Consider the following 22,150-nt stretch of genomic DNA (forward strand, 5'->3'; position numbering starts at 1 on the left):
AAGTGACCTTTCCTAATATAAGAACAAATGTGTATAAGAATATGGATGAATAAATATATATTTGAGTGTATATAAAAACATTCCAAGGAGTTCTTTCATGAGTCCACCAAACACATAAAAAGTCCACAAGTAGATATTATATAGAGAGAACATGTAATAAATAAATAAATAAATAAATGTATATTTAATGTTACCTTAAAGACGTATTTTTCCAAACTACATATTTTTTTTTCTAAAATTCTAAGTTCTTAACAAGTGAGCTATATTATCCAAATATTCCCCAAAGTGGCTTTTCTTTGAAACTGAATTCTCAGGCCTCGTTAAGTCATTTTGCCTTTATTCTTTTGTTTTCATCTTCCTCCAATTCTGGAAGAGATATCTATTTCTTCTGAGCCCCTACAGAGTATAACTTGGACCAACTTAACTCAGAATATGAATTAGACAAATGACTATTTGGTTAACAGATGGCATAGTTAAAACTGTCAAATAACTTTTTGATACATCTCTATCATGTATCAAATGCTCTAACTGGTCTAATCACATTATAGGATTTCCTTAAATAGTGACAGTCTTTGCCTAACTAACAGCATAAAACCTACATCAAAATTATAATTCAAAACACCAAATAGAGGTGGTAAAAATATCAACAAAGAAGAAAACCAACAAAGGTTGATAATTTCCACAGTGAAGAGTTTAGGCTTGGGACTAGTCAAAACTTTAAAGGAATAAATGAGGCAAAATAAGAAGAATGTAGTATAACTATCATCAGGTTAAATTTATTCAAGGATAAATGAACACAATAAAACCCACCCTTTTGGGTTTCATGTTTAAATGTCCACACTTTCATAAAATAATGACGATAAGAAGTGGTAGTTCTTATTTAGCAAAATGAAAAACTAAAAACATTAGGCACTTCCCAAAATTTCTTTTGAAATTTTACTGTTCAGTGAAATTCAAATGTTAGAAAATCACTGACCTAGTTAAACTACCATGCAAGAAAGACCAGTCTTACTGAAAATAATCTTTCAAATGTGAAAGCAGATAAAAAATTATAATAGTCCCATGAGAACAGTAGTTAAATGCAGAGGAAGGCACACAAGTTAATAATAAAATCATATCCAGACTCTGAAAACGAACTGACTTTCAGGCACTTCTAGTATAACAGTATACTATTTTCTGAAGGACAGCTCTTACACATAGAAGGTTGCATTTATTTTCCTGGCAATGTCAGCATTTCTGAAGGAGTATTATTAATTTATTAAAATAGTCCAGTGTTGGAAAAAGCAAGAAATTTACAATTATAGGAAGTCAAAATTATGAAAATTATAACCATTAAAAAGTGTTTTCACTGTGTACTAGTTTTTTCTAATACATCAAAGTAAATAACCCTCTCAGTAACTAGAAAGGAATTGCAAATGAAATTCATGAGAACTTTGTCGTAAGTAAAGTAAAATGCATAAGTGCTAGATACTTAAACAACCAGTACTTTAACAACAAAATCCCTGTCCAACTGAACACGTGTATATGACTGACTTCAAACTCACTGGAAAAGATGGGAATAGTAAGTTGGGCTATTACTTGAAATATATATATCACGGTGAAGACATGAACATATCAGACCCCAAATTATATTAAAATAGATAACTGCAAAATAGTATGCCAATTAAACATCTCTCTCCAGTGCTGTTCAACAGAACTTTCTCCAATGAAAAAAATGTTCGGGGGCGCCTGGGTGGCTCAGATGGTTAAGCGTCTGCCTTCGGCTCAGGTCATGATCGCAGGGTCCTGGGATTGAGCCCCACATCGGGCTCCTGGCTCGGCCGGGAGTCTGCTTCTCCCTCTCCCTCTGCCTCTCCCACTGCTCATGCTCTCTCTCTCTCTCTCTCTCTGTATCTCTGTGTCTCAAATGAATAAATAAAATCTTTAAGAAAAAAATGTTCAACATTCTGTATTGTCCGATACAGCAACCAGCAGTCACATGTGCTGCTGCTGAATATGTGAAATGTGAGTATTGTGACTGAGGAACTGAATGTTTAATTTTATTTAATTTTAATTAATTAAATTTTAAATGGCCCATGTGGCTGTGGCTACTGTGTTGGTCAGTTCAGCTATATAGATAATACAAAATGGAAAGATTAACGTATCTTCCCTATCTCTGAACTTGGCGATAAAGGAAATGCCTTTGCAATGAAGACAAGTAAAATCACTTTAAAACATTAGAATGGTTTCAATGTCAGCAAGACCTCACCTTAAGGTATGGTGGAGCAATAAAAGGGCAAACCAGTCAGCAATGAAACCAGTGAGAAAATACCTAAAAGCAACTATTAAGAACACATATCTAAACACCATCTAGGAATGGTCCAAATGGTGAACCTGTCTGTTTCCAAGGGCAACGTACCCTTGTCGTGGAGCCAGACACATTTACTTACAATCGCCTGATAGAATCAAACTGCGGAACTATTTCCCTACCTCTCCTCTAATTCCATTCCCACCAAATGAACTCCTTATTAAAGTATCTTCTCATGTGGATTTAATCATGAGGATAGAAAGCATCAACCCAACTGTCTAAGAGTTTCTCATAATTATTTTTCCCACTCCTAACTGATTGCTCTATATGTTATTATCTGTAATATGATCAATGTGAGTCCATCCCTGTGAGATGGAGACACAGAATCAGTTTCTGAAACAGGACCACGGTAAATTTACAAAGTATATGCCACCTACATCTCTGGCCATGAGAAGCTCAATATCTTAAAAATGGATGATTCAAATAGTCAAAGAAAAAAAAAAAACAGTAATATTACTGATTTTGCTTAGGGGTGACATCATGCCAAGAAAAGACTGAAGCCAAGAAAAGAAATCTCAGATCTTGGGGGTACCAAGAGTGATTTCCAGCAGAGAAAGAAAAACTTCCTTAAGAACTATGTGGCACCCAACTTCTTCTTTAAGGAGAAAAACTTCCCCTTCTAATTTGTTTGTATTCTTAAAAACACATATCAAAATATATATTTTAGATGACTCACTACTTACAGTTCCCATATAGACATGAAGGCCAGCATCATCTAGAAAAACTAACAGAGATGCACAAGGCTATTTGAGAGTTTCATTAGTTGACAATAATTTTGTCACTAGAAAACTCATAGTGATTACGGTACCAGGTTGATAGAATTTGAAAAAAAAAAAAAAAGAAGCCAGACATGATGGAAGATTTGTTTCAAGATTAAGGGCTGTTTGTTGAGATTGTTCCTTAGGGACATCTCAATGTTACTTTTCAAATATATCCTGGAAATTCATACAAAAAAGAACAACAACATTCTGTTAAAAGAGGAAGTATTCTTCCTGATGTAGGTATTATCCACTGTCTTAAACCTTTTCTTTTCAACCACTTGTCTACACCAGTGGGAGTTTCTATTCAATTTTTTTTTTTTTTTTTAGAGCTGGAAATTTAACCTTCTGACTTCAACAACTGTTTGGCTTGAAACTACATGAGATATGAATCCAAAATCCTAAAGAGACATTTAATGATACAGAATCAGGATTCAAGCATTTTGAGAGAAAATGCTCGTGAACTAAAGGACAAAAGGCAGGAAGCCTTTATATTTCTTTCATGTTTTTCATAATCTCTACTCATTGTCTTCTTCAGTTTAAAGAAGTAGAAGTAAACAAAGAAAAGAAAAAGGTAACCATGTCAATCTACCTTTTTTTTTTTTTTTGTAAACAAGAAATAACCTTTCTTCTTGCTGATTTTAGTTACTGAAAAGACTGAAAAGCTGTTCTGCTCCAAGTCTGTACACCTCAGCAGTTACTGATCAGGAATTCTGAATGGCTTACTAGGCTGCTATAACAAATATAGATGGCACAAGTGTATTTTTTAGGTTATCATAGGAAAACGGAATCAACTCTCCCATTAAAAAATCATGTCTGATTAACTACACATACCTTCTTGGAGTATCTTAAAATTCTGTCTTGGAGTATTTTAAAATTGTTTCTCCATTATATGGAGATACGTCACCCTCCAAACCTCCTCCAGCCCAAGTCACATCTCTATTTTCTATACCTCATTTAACAAACTTTAACCCTAACAAGATGATAAGACCAAAGTCAAAGCAATATTCTGAACCTACGAAAACTCAAATGTAGAGGGCTGTAACATGATGCTTCTAAAGAAGGAATTGCATTAGCTTTCAAAACTGTCATATTAGTTGCCAAGTTCAAGTTACCCACTTCCTCATTATCATCTTGGCTTTCTTCTTTTCTTTCTTTTTCTTTTTTGGTCATTTCTATTTTCTAAGTACTTTAAATGACTTTCAGATACGTATCTGATCTAGTTTTTATATACCATTGATTTGGTTCTTCTATTTTTCAGATATATTTTTATCTTTCCTCTAGGATACTGTAAAATTTTTCAGCATTGTCTAGTAATTCAGTTTTCACTTATCAATTTTATTATATTATATATTTCACAAGTTGTTAAAAAATAAACTTTAATGGTAAAATGCTTTTCCTTAAGTGCAACAATTCTCTACAATGCCATATAATGGCCATCATTTATTATACCCTCTTATTTATAAATCTCCAGCTCTTTATATATGTAGTAATCATACGTGCAGGAATTTTTCCTGGAAAACTTTCTGACATATTTCAATGATAACAGCATACAGGCTGTTAATCTATTATACAGGGATAATCTGCCATAATCTACTCACAGAGAGTTATTGTAAGAAAATAGTCTTGCAAATTACTCAACATCAAATTTAGATGTAATAATGAGTTTTCACTCCCAATCTAAATCAACATGGTGACTATAAAGCAATACACATTTTGGCTGTAGCATGTGTTTTGTTGAAACTAAAAACTTACAATTTAAAATCATTTCAATATAAGTAAGAAAAATTTGGTAGATAACCAACTACCAACTACCGGGATTTTTGTCAAATTAATTCAACACTTAATTGTAATAATTAACATACATTTAACTGCATATCATATACAAGATATTTTACAATCTTAGATATAAGAAGAAGAGAGGTTAAAATAGCATTCATTGAATGATTTCTATTTATTCACTTAACAAATATTTTTTGAGGGCTTACCATATGCCAGGTACTACAGGGGCTATGGAGAGAGCAGTGAACCAAACCAACCAAACCAACCAAAGCCAATACCTGTCTTTATGGAGGCTTTCATTTGAATAAAGGGAGACAGACAGTAAACATAATAAATAAGTATATAATATGTTAGAAAAGACATATTTTAGAAAAAAAATTTTAAAAAGAGGATGATAAAAACTGCCAGAGGTAGGAGAGAAAGTCAGAATTTTAAACTAATTCTACCAACCAGTTACAATCTTGATGAAAGTCTTCCTAAGAGCTAAATAACCATTAACAAAAAATGCTGGAGGCAGTCTTCAAGGGGCAGTCTTTCAAGAGATGGACATGATATGGAAAGGATGAGAAGAGTGTAAGCAAAGAGGTGAGAGGAGAGGGTGGAGAAGAGTGAATCAACAGTGCACACGGAATGGAAGAAGAGCGCCTGGCGGGGAGGGGGGAGAGGGGGAGACTGTGGCTGCACTGGGAGGACTGCTGAACGGCCAACAAGGTAGTGGGCAAGTAAGAGCCACTAAAGGCACTGGAGCTTTGAAGTGGCATAAAAAAGTCATAGGGGTGAAGACAGTTAACCTCACAACAATGTAAGGATGGTGGGAGAAAGAAGATAGAATGTTATCACCTTGGCTTTTGGAAATTACCAAAAGCATAATAATGTTAATAAACATTATCTCTCCGAGACGAAAGGATAAAAAGAATAGCATAAGCTTTCAAGTAAAAACCTAGGAACATTTTAGAAAATAACTACTTACAAGAGAATTGCCTGAAAGTTAAAAAACTAAACCATAAATAATGACCATTAGACCAACCTTCACTATAAATTAAGACTTATACACACCGTGGACATTTTTAATTTAATTACCCTACTTATTAAAAACATCACAGAAAAAGCTACCCAGAAGAAGTACATGAGTATGTGGCCCTGTCAAAAAGAAAGAAAACATATACACTGTAAACTCACAGTATAACCATCAGTAGACATGTAAAATATGAAACAACGTTCATCTCGTGGAGATCTGTGATGTTTTGATGTTAATGTCCAAGACATCATATTCATATCATGAGATTTTTTCCCCTAATCAGTAGAGCCTGTTCAATTATAAAAGTTAAAGTCAAATTGATCAGGTTTTTTAAACTATAAATTTATTTTTGAGAAGTCCTCTATTACTCAAAACTGTTACTAAGAGAGCTATTCACCTTACTCTACAATCTTCCAAATAGAAACATTTTACTGTTAATTTGTGTGACTATTTGCAGCTTAACTGATAAAGACCAAAATGAGGTTTCTATAATTTTCACTCTTCTATGTACATACCCATTTACACTTCAAACAAATAATTTTGTCTTAAGTAACTGTATTAATGTCATGTATAATATCCTAAGATAGAGAAACAATTTCTAACAGTCATGAATACTGATCTAATTATTTTCAGGGACAAGCATATGTCACTATGTAGATATGAAAGTAATACCACAAAGCTGGACTTACATGGAAAAAAAAAAAAAAGCCAGTAAGGACAATAATGACATAAATTGACTTCTTTAGCTAATGACACCATAATCAGGTGAAGTGCTTTCAAACTTACTTGTATTTAGTGAACTCTCACATAATAGGCTTTGCTTTTTAACATAGTAGATATACATTGTATCTATAAAACTGAAAGAAAATACATGTGAAATTTTATCTGACATTGTGAGTAGAAAGGGGCTTTAGTAAGTTTAAAGGCTATGAAAAATCCATAAAGGGAAAGATGGATACACTTGACAGATGTAAAAACTTTAAACTTCTACAACCATATGCCAAGTAATGAATCCCAACTTATATGTGGCACCATATACAAACATTAACTCAAATTAGAGCAAAGACCTAAATGTAAAAATGAAAACTCTAAAACATCTAGAAGAAAACATAGGAGAAAAGCCTTTGTGACTTTGGGTTAAACAAGGATTTCTTAGCAAGGACACAGAAACCATGAGCCATAAAAGAAAAAAAAATAGATAAATTGAATTTAATAAAAATTTGAAACTTCTGCTCTTTGAGAGATACTGTTAAGAAAGTGGAAAGCCACAGACTGGGAGAAAACATTTGCAAATACATACCCCTAAATGCCTGCTGTCCAAAATATATTTAAAAATTCACAATCTAATGATAAGAAAACAACCCCATAAAAAAATGGGCCAGAGATCTGAAGAAATACTCCCCCAAGAAGATATACGGATGGCAAATAAGCATATAAAAAGATGTCCACCATCATTAGCCATTAGGGAAATAAAACTGAAAGCTATGATGCCAAGTGACCATATACCTTTTAGACTATTGAAAATAAAAAGTATCACTAATACCTTGGGCTGGCAGGATGTGGAGACTGGATTCCTTGTACATTCCTGGGAGGAATGTAAAATGGTACAACCACTCTGGATAATGGTGTGGTGGCTTTGCACAATATGAAACATATACTTACCATATAACTCAGCAAGCCTACACGTAGGTATTTTCCTCAGGGGAAATGAAAACATACATCTACACAAAAACCTGTACACAAATACTTAGAGCAGCTTTCTTTATTCATATTGACAAACATAGGAAACAATATGAAGTTTATCAACCAATTGATAATGTACTATTATTTAGCAATAAAAAGGAGTGAGCTACTAGTATGCACAACAACAAAGATGAATCACAAAAGCATACACTAAGTGAAAGAAGCCAGACTTGAAAGACTACACACTGTGTGATTCCATTCATATGACCTTCTGGAAAAACCAAACTATAAGGACAAGAAAAACCAAACTATAAGGACAAGAAAATAGTGACTGCCAAGGGCTAAAGATAGGGGAGGGGACTGACTACAAAAGGGCAAGAAGGGAGCTTTTGGAGGAGATGGCAATATTCTTTATCTTGAGTGAGGTGGTCGTTTTAAGACTATATACATTTTGTCAAAACTCAGAACTATCTATCTAAAATCAGGCAATTTTCTGTATAAAAACTGTATCTCAATTAATCTGACTTAAAGAAATTTTAAACTTCTGTCACTCAAAAGTCATCTCACCCATACACACAAATAAACTGCAATATATGTATTAGAATATTCATATCCTCAATATATAAAGACCACTTTGAAACCAAAATAAGCATCCCAATAAGAAAAATGAGCAAAGGATATGAACAAATAATTGACAATAGAAGGATCTCAAATGGCCAATAAACAGATAATAAAAGATCAACTTCTCAAAAATTATAATTAAGATAAAATACCAGTTTGTTAAGACTTAAAAAAAATAATAACTGGAGTTGGTGAAGATAAAGAAAAATGAATATTTCTGAATATCCATATATTAGGATGATAATTTTGTTCAATATTTCTGGATGGCAATTTAGCAGCATCAAGAATCTCTTAAAAGTTTGTAGCATTTTACTCATTTATTGCTCTTTAGGGATTTTTCCTCAAAAGCGTAATTAAAAGGGAAAACCACAAATACTTATGCACAAAAATGTTGTGGAAGCTTTTTTTTTTTTAACAACAGTAAAAGAATATAAACAACCCAAATGTCTACCAATGGAGAAACCACTAAATAAATATCAATACCCCATCCAAAAGAATATTATACATTATATTATTTATTATATAAAGCAAAATCAAGTTGTCAAGGTAGAAATCAGAATATGAGGAAATGTTTATATATGTTGCTAAAGGGGAAAGCAGAAAATAAAATCATCTATACAATGCAATGTCACTTTTGTTAACTACATGTACAAAACACATAGGACATACACCAAAATGCTAATAGTAGCTTTATCTAGATGATTCTATCTCTCTTTTTCAAAAGTTCTATAATAAACATATACTACCATAATAGTTTTGTTTTTTTTTTAAAGATTTTATTTATTTATTTGAGAGAGAGAATGAGAGAGAGCAAGCACATGAGAGGGGGGAAGGTCAGAGGGAGAAACAGACTCTCCGCCGCGCAGGGAGCCTGATGCGGGACTCGATCCCGGGACTCCAGGATCATGACCTGAGCCGAAGGCAGTCGCTTAACCAACTGAGCCACCCAGGCGCCCACCATAATAGTTTTTAAAAAGTTAATTTTTAACACAATGTTCCCACAGAATAAGTTATATTTGGTAAGATACTTTTGTAAGTCAGCTTTTGATATACTTAGAAACTAATCTGGTCTCTGACAAACTGCTTTTAAAAACAGCTAAGTTGGCAGACACACAAACTTAAAACCCAGTTTTCCTTAAAGTTGTAATAAAAATGGAATGGTTTGTTTGTTTTGTGATAACTAGAGATGATGATCTACTACTTTACCTGAAGTTCTACATTAAAATAAGTGGTCCTCAAACTTTGGGGGTCCAAATCATCAGTTGGTGACTAAGGAATCAGTTTGGGGAATCATACAGTGAAAAACACCATTTATTTTTATTTATTTTTTAAAGATTTTATTTATTTATTTGCAAGAGAGAGAGAGAGGGAGAGAGCGCACAAGCAAGGGGAGTGGCAGGCAGAGAGAGAAGCAGACTCCCTGCTGAGTTGAGCAAGGAGCTGGATGCAGGACTCCATCCCAGCACCCTGGGATTATGACCTGAGCCAAAGGCAGACACTTAACTGGCTGAGCCACCCAAGTGTCCCCAAAACACCATTTAAGTCCAGAAATTTTTACACTCCTTGATGCCAAGAATCATATATTCCTTTCTTCTTCTTCTTTTGAGTTCTAGAACCTTGCCCAGAGCTTAGCACATAGTAGGAAGTTCACAAATGTTTCATTAAATAAAATTGATATAAGGTCAAACAGTGACGTGAAGTGAATTAGAGCTAAAAAAACTGATGTTTTTTTATTTCAAACTACAGTCTGCCATTTCCAATAACACAGACTATTGTTATTGAGAAGTGCTAAATGTTTACTCAAAAACCTGAGTCCTCGATGGAATTTAGATGTCTAGCATTGCTTTATCATAAAGACCAGTAATTAAATAAAAGATTCTTTTTGGCTGGTAGAATCCAAAAATTAATACAATTTATGCAAGCTCAGATGCCCTCCTGCTTCTCTCCATATGTCCAAATTTACTTTGGAATAGCAGTGGGATCTGAGTCAATGAAAAATTATTACCTCCTCTCCCTGCCTGTCATGGGATTTGGTATTCTCACCTTGAGAATCTGTAAGGCAGATGAAGACAGAAACCTTGTTTGGCTCACCACATTATTATCCCCAGATCTCCCAATTATTAGCTCAATAAATAGATTAATCATGGTAAACTTTTAGTGTAGAGAAATGAGAACTATCTACCACATTATTGTCAATGACTTGTAAGTGGGTATCTCCTACTAAAGGCCATAAACTAAGCAGTTCTACAATAGGCTGGATTTGAATTAAGGAAATTCAGTCATTTTAACCAACCACTCGGATCACGTTTTGTAGGAGACTCTTTACAAGTATCCTAGCCCCCCTCCATTTATATTTATTTTTATCTAAATGTGTATAGGAGCAAGGATTTTCCAGAATGATGATACTTTAAAAATTAATAAACTAGAAATGAAAGTACATGGCATTTGTTAAAGGGTAATAAAATAACTTCAGTCAATTGGCTAGTTCTACACCAGTAGATTTCTTTAAATAGTAATGAAATCATTGCTTTAAAAAAAATCCATCATTATTAAAATAAAAAAAAAAAGTTGCCTCAGCCTCCACCAAAATTAGATTTGTAAGTTGCTGGTCATTCCTATAATTAAATCTATGTCACAAATTTGCAAGAAAAATGGTCACCGTGACTAATGTATTTACTTGCTACACAAGTCCTGTCAGACGACACAGACATAGCTAAAATGGAGTAGGTAAGGATTCTATACATTTTTATTAAGTAAAAAGACCATTTTTATTCACAATGACTGCACTTCAAACAAGAGTCTGTTTTAGAAACAAACCCAAATGTAGCTATCAAAGGGTTTTCCTACCTCGAGCATTACAGCATATTTTTACCTCTACAAACATGTTTGGCACACATGCATACTGCTTTTCTGGACAAATGTTATGTGGGAAAATAACTCTGAGGAAAGAAACCATAACATGTTCAGGTTGCTAGAGTCCCTGATTCTGGGGGTTTCTTCATTTGACCTCCCCAGATGGTTTTAATTCACCTCTGTGATGAAATGATTGAGGAATGACCTGAGAGAACAGTGCTGCCCAAAGTGAAAGTCAAAGCAAGATGGCTTAAAGGACACATAAGCAGAGAATAGTGATAAAACTTGCTCTCTGTTCAATCTTTTAGATCACAGGATTGTTCTTGGTTTGGTACCAGTGCTAATTTTACTTTTTATCAAAACGAGGGCAGGCTTCGGACTGAGAGCCTTGTGTAGGCAACAGAGTTTAGCTACAAGTTAATAATAGCTTTTTTCCATTTGATTTCATTTCAGTTACCTTCTATTCATGACAAGATTGTTTATGTGTTGATGTCAAGTTATGCTTTAAAATAAAGTTAAATTATACAAGTGAGTTTCAGAGGTGCCAGTCTGGCTCAGTGGGTGGGGCATGTGACTCTTGATCTCGGGGTTGTAGATTCAAGCCCTACTTGGGTGTAGAGATTACTTTAAAAAAATAAAATCTTTAACAAAAAAGGGAGTTTTAACTTAATAATACAAATAATATGTCAAGATGGCAAAAGTCATAAAGGTGCCTAAAATTTGGAATACATTGCCTTGAAGGCAGTTCTTGTCTTCCCTCTTTCTTAAATCTTTGATTGTTACTTTTTTCATGTATTTATGTTTCGTGTATTTGCTTCATAGATAAGTACTTAGAATCTAATGGACTCTGAGTATATATGTGTTAATTTATATCCTATTTTTCTATTTTGTGCCATACTGCTGACCGAACCAACTGCATTTTGTTTGTTCTCAGCAATCCAGCTTTTCTGATATTCATTTGCCCAAAAAGGTGATTCAATGAAATATATAGCATGATGATGGGTTGCATTTTATAAAGAGAGAAACCAGTTTCCCATTGTCTGCACATAGTTCATGAGGTATTTTAAAGCCTAAAAGAGGTTATTTTAAATACTGGTTTTATCGAGTCCTTAGCAGTAAATGGATGAACTTGAAATAACATCTTGTAAGGTTGTACCGAAAACTGCTTAAAAACTCAGTTTTGTTGGTTTTGTTGGTTTTGTTTTTTGGCATATAAGCTCAATGAAAATAAAAACCTGTTTTATAAACAAGTCATCAACTTTTGGGGGAAAACCAACATCTCAACTGAATAATTTGGGCTGGTTAGATTTTTAGCAAACCCAGGAAAAAAAAAATCAGCATGGTTTTACACAAAATGAGTATTCCATAAACATAAACAAAATTAAAAATTGACATCTTAGATTAAGGTGAAAACAAAACTAATATAACAATTGAGTCTTCTCTGGTTACAACCCTTAACCCCCTTCATTAACCTGTGTGAGATTCTTACTCTGATTTTTAAAAAGCAGTGTTGCACAGCAATCCTTGGATAACAAAGTAAATGTGCTTCCTCTCTGACCATGCGAACCGAAACGGAGTATATGTTTGTACAAGAGATGAAGAATAAAACATGGTGGTAAACATACATCCTAAGCTATTAAAACATAACATTTGTGTTTGAAATTTCTTTTCTTTCAGCAACTGTAACAGTATCAGTAACTATTCAAATCTCACTATAAAGCTGGGTAGTAATGGCAGACCAGCTAAAGCAAAGAGGGAAGACAGAACAACAATGGGATAAGGGAAGAAAAATATGTTCTGGCTAGTTCTTCAGCTTAAGGCAAGGAGTTCCTTTTCATCCTTATTCATTTTAGAATAGCTTTAAAATGACTATTTTAAAAGAATTACGTAGGGCGCCTGGGTGGCTCAGTTGGTTAAGCGACTGCCTTCGGCTCAGGTCATGATCCTGGAGTCCCTGGATCGGCTCAGGTCATGATCCTGGAGTCCCTGGATCTAGTCCCGCATCGGGCTTCCTGCTCGGCAGGGAGTCTGCTTCGTCCTCTGACCCTCCCCCCTCTCAGGTGTTCTCTCTCTCTCATTCTCTCTCTCTCAAATAAATAAAAATAGAATCTTTTAAAAAAAAGAATTACGTAAAACAAACCCATTTCTCGATACTTTAAATGAAGAGATTTAGAAAGTAAACAGTAACTCTTACAGATCTTTCTTAGACTTGGTGTTATGCATTCACAAAGATGATTTCACTTTGCCTGTAACTCTTTGGTAATGTTTCAGAAATCCGTACACTTATGAATTGCTATAATGTTGTGTGACACAGTTATTAGAAGCTCAATTTGGCACGATCAACTTTGTCACTCACCAGGGTTTCCTCAGGAATTACCCCTGAGGTGTTACCAAACTCCCTGAAGAGTTACCAAATATAATAAAATAGGCTGAAGAGTCTAAAAAGAAAAAGTTCTACCTTTTCCTTTTAAACTTAAACCTGTAATTCTTGAAGACATGGAAACACTGAACTTAGCCTCCAAACCAAAATGCCAAAAGTGTAACAAAACTTGTGATCAAAGTTTTTTTCAACACAGTTAAATCTTTTTACACTAAAGAGAGGATTTTTCAATTGGAATTTTTTTAAAAGTTGCCAATATCTATTTTTTTTTTAATCTTTCTTTTGGTGAGGAAGCAACACAAGAGATGGTTGAACTTGAAATGCCTGGTTTTACATAGAAAATATATATATATAGGCGCCTGGGTGGCTCAGATGGTTAAGCATCTGCCTTCGGCTCAGGTCATGATCCCAGGGTCCTGGGATTGAGCCCCACATCGGGCTCTTGGCTCAGTGGGGAGCCTGCTTCTCCCTCTCCCTCTGCCTCTCTCCCTGCTCATGCTCTCTCTTTCTTTCTGTATCTATGTCTCAAATGAATAAATCTTAAAAAAAAAAAAAAGAAAATATATATAAATTTTGATAACATTTTAGTTATTCAGAGTGGTGACTATCAAATTCTATTAAAATCTCATCAAGTGGGAAATCTTAAAACACTTATTATGCTCCACAATTATTGTAAACAGAACAATTTAAAAGAGAGGAGGAGATAATGACATTAACTTCTCAACTTAAAGCAATCCTCTGTGGCATGATTTTAAAATATTCTCTTGGTCTGAAATTTATGTAAATTGAATTCATCTATCATTGGTTATTACCAGCCTAGCTACATTTAAAAAAAACAACAACACAGTTCTCTGTAACATCTAGTTCTTAAAAACACTGTGTTTTAATTAGACCTGGGACATTATTAAACAAGCTATAAATAGGTACAGTATTTTATTTGGTATACCCAGATGTCTAAAAATCAACAAAAATGCCCTCAGAGTTCTTTCTTCAAAAATTCTTTAATAAAGGCTTTCATTCAAAGTTTTAATGTAATCTAAAGTAAATACCCTTCTCAAATTCCATTATGTAAATACAAAAGAAATGGTCACTAATAACCAGAGAATAATCATTAGTCAGAAACAACCAATTCTTCATTTTATGTATGTCCATGGCCACACAAAAAAATTCATGGCAAAGCTTGGACAAAACTTAGATCACAAGTATTTTATACAGATTATCCCATTTAATTCTCACCACAACAATGGATAGTTTAGGTACTATCTACTCCATTTTATATACAGGGAAGGTCGTATGATTAGACTAGTAATTCAGTCAGGTAAGGATTTAAATCAAGCCAGTCTGATTCCAGAAACCATACTACTACCCCTAATCCTAAATTTTAAGAATAAGTGAATATTTCCCATTCATAAAGAAAATTCCAAAAATGCTCTAACAAGTACCACACTTTAAGAATAACAAAATAAGAAACAACAAGTATTGGTGAGGATGTGGACAAAAAGGAACCCTCTTACACTACTGGTGAGAATTAAAACTGGTGCAGCCACTCTGAAAAACATGGAGGGTCCTCAAAAAGTTAAAAATAGAACTACCCTACAATTCAGTAATCACACTACTGGGTATTTACCCAAAGAACACAAAAATACTAATTCAGAGGGATACATGCATCCCTATGTTTATAGTAGCATTATTTATAATAGCCAAATTATGGAAGCAGCCCAAGTGTCCACTGATAGATGAATGGATAAAGAAGAGGTGGTATATATGTACAATGGAATACTACTCAGCCATAAAAAAGAATGAAATCTTGCCATTTGCAATGACATGGCTGGAGCTAGAGAATATTATGCTCAGTGAAATAAGTCTGTCAGAGAAAGACAAATACCATATGATTTCAGTCATCTGTGGAACTGAAGAAACAAAACAATCGAGCAAAGGGACAAAGAGAGAGAGAGAGAAAGAGACAAATCAAGAAACAGACTCCTAACTACAGAGAACAAACCGATGGTTACCAGAGGGGAGGTGGGTGGAGGATGGGTGAAATAGGTGATGGGGATTAAGGAGGGCACTTGTGATGAGCACCGGGTGATGTATGGAAGTTCTAAGTCACTATATTGTATGCCTGAAAATAATATAACATTCTATGTTAACTATACTGGAATTAAAATAAAAAATAATTTTTTTTAAAAAAGTAAATTAAGTGAAAAATTTTTTAAAAAGAATAACAAAATAAAGCATGAAGGTTATAATTTGGAATTTCCTTCCTCTAAAGTAAGTCCTTTTCCCAAGCCCAGTTCAAACACCAACTTCTCCCTAAAGCCTTCTCATATCATTCAACTGAGATTAATCTTTTTTTGAACTCTTGGCAATTGCTCTACACTGCCCATAGGCAGAAAGTGCTAGCTGTCTTTTACTATCCATTCTCTTCTTTCTTAGTAACAGAAACCCAATTTTTAGCTCTTAGCAAATTGCCACATGTCCCAACCTCTCCATTGGCTAAGTATGATTGTATGAGTAAGTTCTGCAATATTGTTGCAGGTATACTGTTGGAATTTCAGGAGTGCTATTTAAATAAAGCAAACTTAGATTTTAGGAGAGCTCCTCTGTGCTTTCCCAAAGTAAAGACTTTACTGTCCAGGTATCTTTTTGGCTGGAGCTCCAGCAGCTGTCTCGGACACTGAGGCAAGCTTGAGGAAGGAAAGTACATGCTGTGGAGGATGGAAGAAAGACAGGCGTATCTGTCCACAATGAGACCATGAAGCCACCATACATGGTAGCCTCCTTCCAGGTTTTAGAATACAGAAAAATAAACCTTCATCCTGTGTATGCCACAATTATTATTTTTTATCTTCAATAATCTGAACCTAATTCTAACTGGTTTAGCCCAGACTCATACATAGTCCATAATCTAAGGTTTGTTGTAACTATGATGAAGGGGGTGGGGGTGGGGGAGAAAGAGAATTACTATTTCTTATAAGCCTGGAACAAAACATCTCCAATGATCGTTTTCATTCTCAACCCTTCCCAGTAATTTCCAACTTTGGGACAGAAAAAGGAGGAAACAGAAGAGGAAGGAAAAATGGAAAATGACACTTCTGCATCTCTGCCAGTTCCCCTCCCCTCTCTTCTACTAGCTAAGTCCTACCATACTTGAAGGCCCAGCTCAGCGAAATTGTTTCTGTCTGACTTTTGAATCGAGTGCCTATCAACCTGTGTGCCATCTGACAATCATACGTCATCTAGTAACATCTTTTGTGTGACTTGTTAACTTTTACATTGTATTTCTTATTCTTTGTGTCGTCTCCACAACACAGTGGGACCCACATTCGATTCCTTGCATCCTCCACACTATTAGAAAACTACCTCTGGGTGGTAGGAGATCAATACTTTTAACACTTGAGTTAAGGTCAGAAAAAAAGATGAAAAGAGGAAAAAGAGCAGGAGACTAAGGAGTGAGAATGCACTTCTTAGAAGCGAAAGAGCATAATAAAAATCCTAAAGGGTCCCTAGAACAAGTTTTACTTCCCTGGATCTTACAAAGAATTGGGCCTGGGAGAACAAATATTTTGATGTGTTCACTGTTCATAGAATCAGTGCAAAATTCAAACGATACTTAGCGAGCTTATCCTCCAACTAAGGGACAGTGCATTTTGCTTCAGTTACTGAGACAATTGCCTCAAACTTATTTTCTCAATAACCGTAGACATTTTAAAGAGTAGGAGATCTAGCTTAGAAACCATGTTTTGATAGTAGAGGTATAGGATTCCAAACCATATTTTAAAAAAAACTGGCTTCCAGCAAGATCATATTTTACAGATATTATTTTGTCAATTGTGACAACACATGGAAAATAACACTTAGATAAATGAAAAAACGATTTCACAAAATATTACTGAGTTTAAAATAAGTAGCTCAAGAGCTCATTTTCATTAAATAGACACTATTAGCTCTCTTCTAAAACCCAATAATAATACAGCATTGGGAATAACATTACTACTTCTTTAAAAATAAGATATACTCTAAGCACGTATTTTGTAGAAGCTACATCATTTAAAAGGTCTATAACATTGGGACCTTAAAAGCTGTGTAGCACTACATGGAATTAACGCAGTGTAACAATACATTTAAAAGCTTCGGCTACATTCAAATACATACAATCATAAGTGACATAAAGAGCATTTTAAACAGAAATAATTAATATTTGCCTAGATTCATAAACTATTTTATACCCCACTGATTTTATTCTCAATTATCACTGTACTTCATACCTGTCAATGAATTATGTACCTAAAAATATAATATTCTAATTTATTTTCAGGAATTTGGCAAAGTTTTAGGGAGGATATAAATAAAAATACTCAACTAACAGAAAACTCAGTTTCTTTCTCATTCTTTCATAACACAAACCAAGTCTTTGTTACATTATTAAAAAATGATCGAAAATGCTAAAATAGTATTATCCTTATAATTATATTGGCTCTACTTATGAACACTGAACTAGTTTTTAACCTTTATACAATTTATAGTTCACATGTCAAAAAAATATTGCATTTTCTTGCAAATCACTCAATTATTTCCTCATTTTAAATGTTTTCCACACAGATTTCTCAGAAGTATCCATGCCAGTAGCTTCTTTGACAGTGAAATGTACAAAATAAATGACATGTCAACAAGTAAATTAGCATTCCCTTTCTGACCAGCTGGGTCATGTTTCCTTTTCAAAATCCTCAGTCCCATGACACAAAATAATAATAATCTAAAAGACCTCATTAAATGATCAATATATTGACATAACTTCTATAAGGAGACACACAGTGTTTTAATTGATTCCTTGAATCCATTAAATGGAATATTAAACCCCAAGCCTCCAAATTATATTGTAAAAGAACATTTCCTTTATTTATCAACTAATTTTTCAGGGTACGGTTAATGGCACATAAAAAGATTCAAGAACTTTTATACTTAACTAAAATGGTAAAAGAAGTCCAATTTTCACTAAATCTTTTATACAAACAACATCACAACCAAAGTTATAATAGACAAGTTAAACCATGTTTACTTACCAAAAAACTTCCAAAGGCTGAATTAAATATTGCAGCTGCCTATAAAGAAAATAAATGGGGGAAAAAAACTCACTGAAAGTAAATAGAAAAAGGAAAAGCAAAGACTATCATTCTCCCAGCCCCCACTATTCAAAACCTTAAAACATTGACTCTATAAAGCTGAGTTAGTCACTGCTTACAAAAATTGCCAGTGGCCTGTACTTTACTAAGATAGATGAGCTGCAGCTTAGGAATTCATAAATAATGGGTCTCAAAAGCAAGCAGAAAAGGCTTGCCATGAGATGTTTTGAACCTATATGACAGTACCAAAGAATCATCACCAATAGTAAAGTGAAACCTTGTTGTTATTGATTTTGTGACGAGACTTAAAAAAGAGGTGGCTATATTCATCAGAAAATTTTTTTTCTTTTTACCGTGAAAAGAAAAACCAGAATTGTAAAGCAAACATTAAGCACTCTGCATCAGGGAGCTTTATGAGCTACACCCACCAAGTGAGATCTGTTGTTCCCATACAACACACATTAGAATATGAACAATGCTGCTAAGACCATGGAAGTTACTGCTATACCAACAATTCTAAAGTAGAAACAAGCAAGAAAAACTTCCACTTGGTGTTCAAAATTCAAAGAAGAAATATCTGACTTTGTGCTTACCTAAGTATCCAAGGAATACATAGTAGATGTAATACATAGTTCTTAACTTTAAATCAATCACTATATTCCATGAAGCTACACCTGAATCCTGAAAGCTTCTCACATTACCCAAAAAGGATAAAAACTTGTTAACATCCAATTTGATGGAGGAAAAATGGAGAGAGAAAGAAAAAATAATAAAAGGCAAAAGGAGGGGTACAGAAAACCTACTGACATCTCCTGTAGATCCACATCAGAATTAAATTAATCATCATGGAGATTAGCAGCCACGTTGTAGTAAGAAAAGGATGTCAGTTTAGCAAGTTTGAATAAAGTCCAAAGCCAGGCTAAGAGCTGTAGCTGAAAATGCCTTCTGCTCCAGAAGAGGATGCAATGAGAGTGCATGGGTAATGAGATCCCTGGCTCCAGAGAGCTTAGCTCTCCTATTCAAGTTCATAATTAATTCAAAGCTTTGATAATTTCATTAGATTTCTCCTTTGCTGGCCCTATCAATAAAAGATGGCACTGGACCACAGCTCCTCTGTGGCATAAACACAGGCACAGCACAGACCAGGGAAACCTTTGCTTCCTGACAGGGACAATGGCATATGGTGTTCTGTGTTGTACAGGGAGTAGTGGGGGAAAAAAAAAAAAAAAGATTTAGCTAAATAAAACATTACAGATGACAATTGTAAAATATATTTTACATATTTAACCCATCTTCCTGAAATTCCATTACAGATGATTCAGGAAAAAGTTTTGTATGTGGAGAAAAATAAGTAAAACTGTATAACTAGATGAGTTGTGGTAAGATCAACTGGAAACACTGCCTTCCTTCCTACAAAAAAAAAAAAAAAAAATGCACCTTCCCCACAAACACTGTTTATTTCTAAACCCTATTTTGCGCTTAAAATGGATTGATCTCCTCTTAGTAAAGGAAAGAGGTATTCCCCTTTGAGCTCCTTTCTTCCAAATGTATTTCTTCCCGGTGGCTTTCACCAACCTTTTTCAAGGGAACTAATGGTTTGGGCTAGCATTTAAAAAAAACATGGATCATTAGAAATAAAAAGACTCAGAAGTCAAAGCAAAATAAGTCAACTACTATTCATCAGATCAAATCACCGTTCTCCCACTCTACCCCGTTCTCTTTTTTTAACCCAAACACAAGCAACATATTTTACGTGGACTGGCATTTTATAAAACCATAGTGATGACAGGGACAGGCTATCTCAGGTACCTGAGAATGCTGCCGGCCAACTTCTTAGTTGTTCTTCTGCCAGTGCTGATGAATGTGAACTCACTCACCTACACTCGGTGCTCCCAAGCAGAGCTCTGGCAATCATTTGTGAAATGGCTGATTAAGGTTCTGGGTACTCTCAAGAGTATCAGACACTGAACCAAGGATCTTGGGCTCAACAGTAACAAATAATTAAGCTAATAGTTGACTTAATTCTGCTTTTGCAGCATATAAGGGAATTATGTTGTCCAGAGGTCTAAAGAGTGATGATAAATATTTAGAGAGTATTTAATTGATACATAAAAAGTATGTATGTCTTCAGACTTAAGGAGGAATTTCCAGCTCCTCAGCACGTTATACAAGGCCCTCCATGAACAGGTCTCTGTCCATCTTATTTCTTGCCTCCAATTTTATATTCTGACAATACTACACTCCCTGCAATTCCTCAAAACTTATTGTGCTGTTGATTACCTCTTTGTTCCCTGGCCTGGAATGCCTTTCTCCCTTCCTCTACCTAGGCAATTCCTACTCATCTTAGCAACTCCTTCCAAGAAGCTTTCGATCACACATCCTCCCACACACATACATCTACACTTCTCAGTGGACTGAGTGTCCCCACGCCTGTTGCCCAACATCCTGAGCATACCTCTGCCATGGCACTTGTCACACTACTGAAATGACCTATCTGCATGCCTCCTTGACCCACTAGAAATTAAAAGTCTTCTGAGGAGGAATCTGATAAAGCTCATCCTAAGCACCTACATGTTTATTAACTGAATTGCCGTAATAAATAAGATTCCCAGAAATGTCCAAAGTCTCCTCTCCTCCTAAGTTATTCCATGTGTTTGGCAGAATCCAAGAATTGGCAGAAGGCTGGATCTGACACCTGGTTCCACAGGCAAGCAACAGCAATGGCAGATGAAGACTTCAGTCGCAACCCAATATGAGCATCTCTTTCACAATATCTTGTTTTACTTCCCGTAGCCTCCCTATTACAATACAGTTACATTCAGTTACATAAATATGCTTAAATAATGTTTTAAAATTTACTACTGCTACATAGCAATAGAGTCAGTTAAATAAAATCTAGAATTACCAAGGAATACTCTGAAGCCGGTAAAAAGAGGATGATCTGCATCTACCAATATGAAAGCTGGCTTAAAGTGAAAAAGCAAGTTTTGAAACTGTGTGTAATTCCTTTACCATGTTTTTTCCCACACCATCAGGCAGCTGGGTGTCCTACAATTCAACTCAATTCTGACCCTGTCTACCTGAAACTAGTGTCAGATCCCACAGCTTAAGGGGTCTGTCCCACAAGACTGTTCCCACTGCAGATGTCAATCACAAAGGCCAGGTGGTCATCACCTGTGCTTCCAATGGACTGCCTATAACTCAGAGGTTCCCACAACCCTGTCCTCGAGTTTGATTAATTTGCTAGAGCAGCTCACAGAACTGAGGAAACCAGTTTTATTCACTCGGTTACCACTTTTATTATGAAAAGGCTCTACAGGAACAGATGGAAGAGATGCCCAGGGCAAGGTATGGAGAGAGGGCACCAGGCTTCCAGGCTCTCTCCAGTGTGACACACTCTCAGCAGCTCCACATGTTCGCCAGCCCAGAAGCTCTCCCAAACAGTCCTTTTGGGGTTTTACAGAGGCTCCATTAAACAGCTATGATGGGGCGCCTGGGTGGCTCAGATGGTTAAGCGTCTGCCTTCGGCTCAGGTCATGATCCCGGGGTCCTGGGATCGAGCCCCGCATCGGGCTCTCTGCTCAG

At 35.1% G+C, this 22,150-nt stretch overlaps 1 protein-coding gene across 7 annotated transcripts in view; it reads right to left on the minus strand.

The window, feature by feature from the left end:
- The window catches only part of SLC10A7 (solute carrier family 10 member 7), a 257,182-nt gene that overhangs the window by 158,687 nt on the left and 76,345 nt on the right, over positions 1–22,150 (minus strand). For 4 of the 7 annotated variants that reach the window (XR_010409582.1, XM_045880336.3, XM_054508718.2 and 1 more), the window contains one exon: positions 18,506–18,544. The exons of the other annotated variants lie outside the window; for them this stretch is intronic. Coding sequence is in view for 2 of the 4 variants with exons in the window: in XM_045880336.3 (XP_045736292.1) it covers positions 18,506–18,544 (39 nt within the window). In the remaining 2 variants the exon portion in view is untranslated. The remainder of the gene's footprint in view (positions 1–18,505; positions 18,545–22,150) is intronic. 7 annotated transcript variants of the gene reach the window in all.

Source organism: Mirounga angustirostris, unplaced genomic scaffold, assembly GCF_029215605.1.
Source record: "Mirounga angustirostris isolate CCGP_5_RB_7025 unplaced genomic scaffold, mMirAng1.0.hap1 SCAF_2, whole genome shotgun sequence".
Lineage (NCBI taxonomy): Eukaryota > Metazoa > Chordata > Mammalia > Carnivora > Phocidae > Mirounga > Mirounga angustirostris.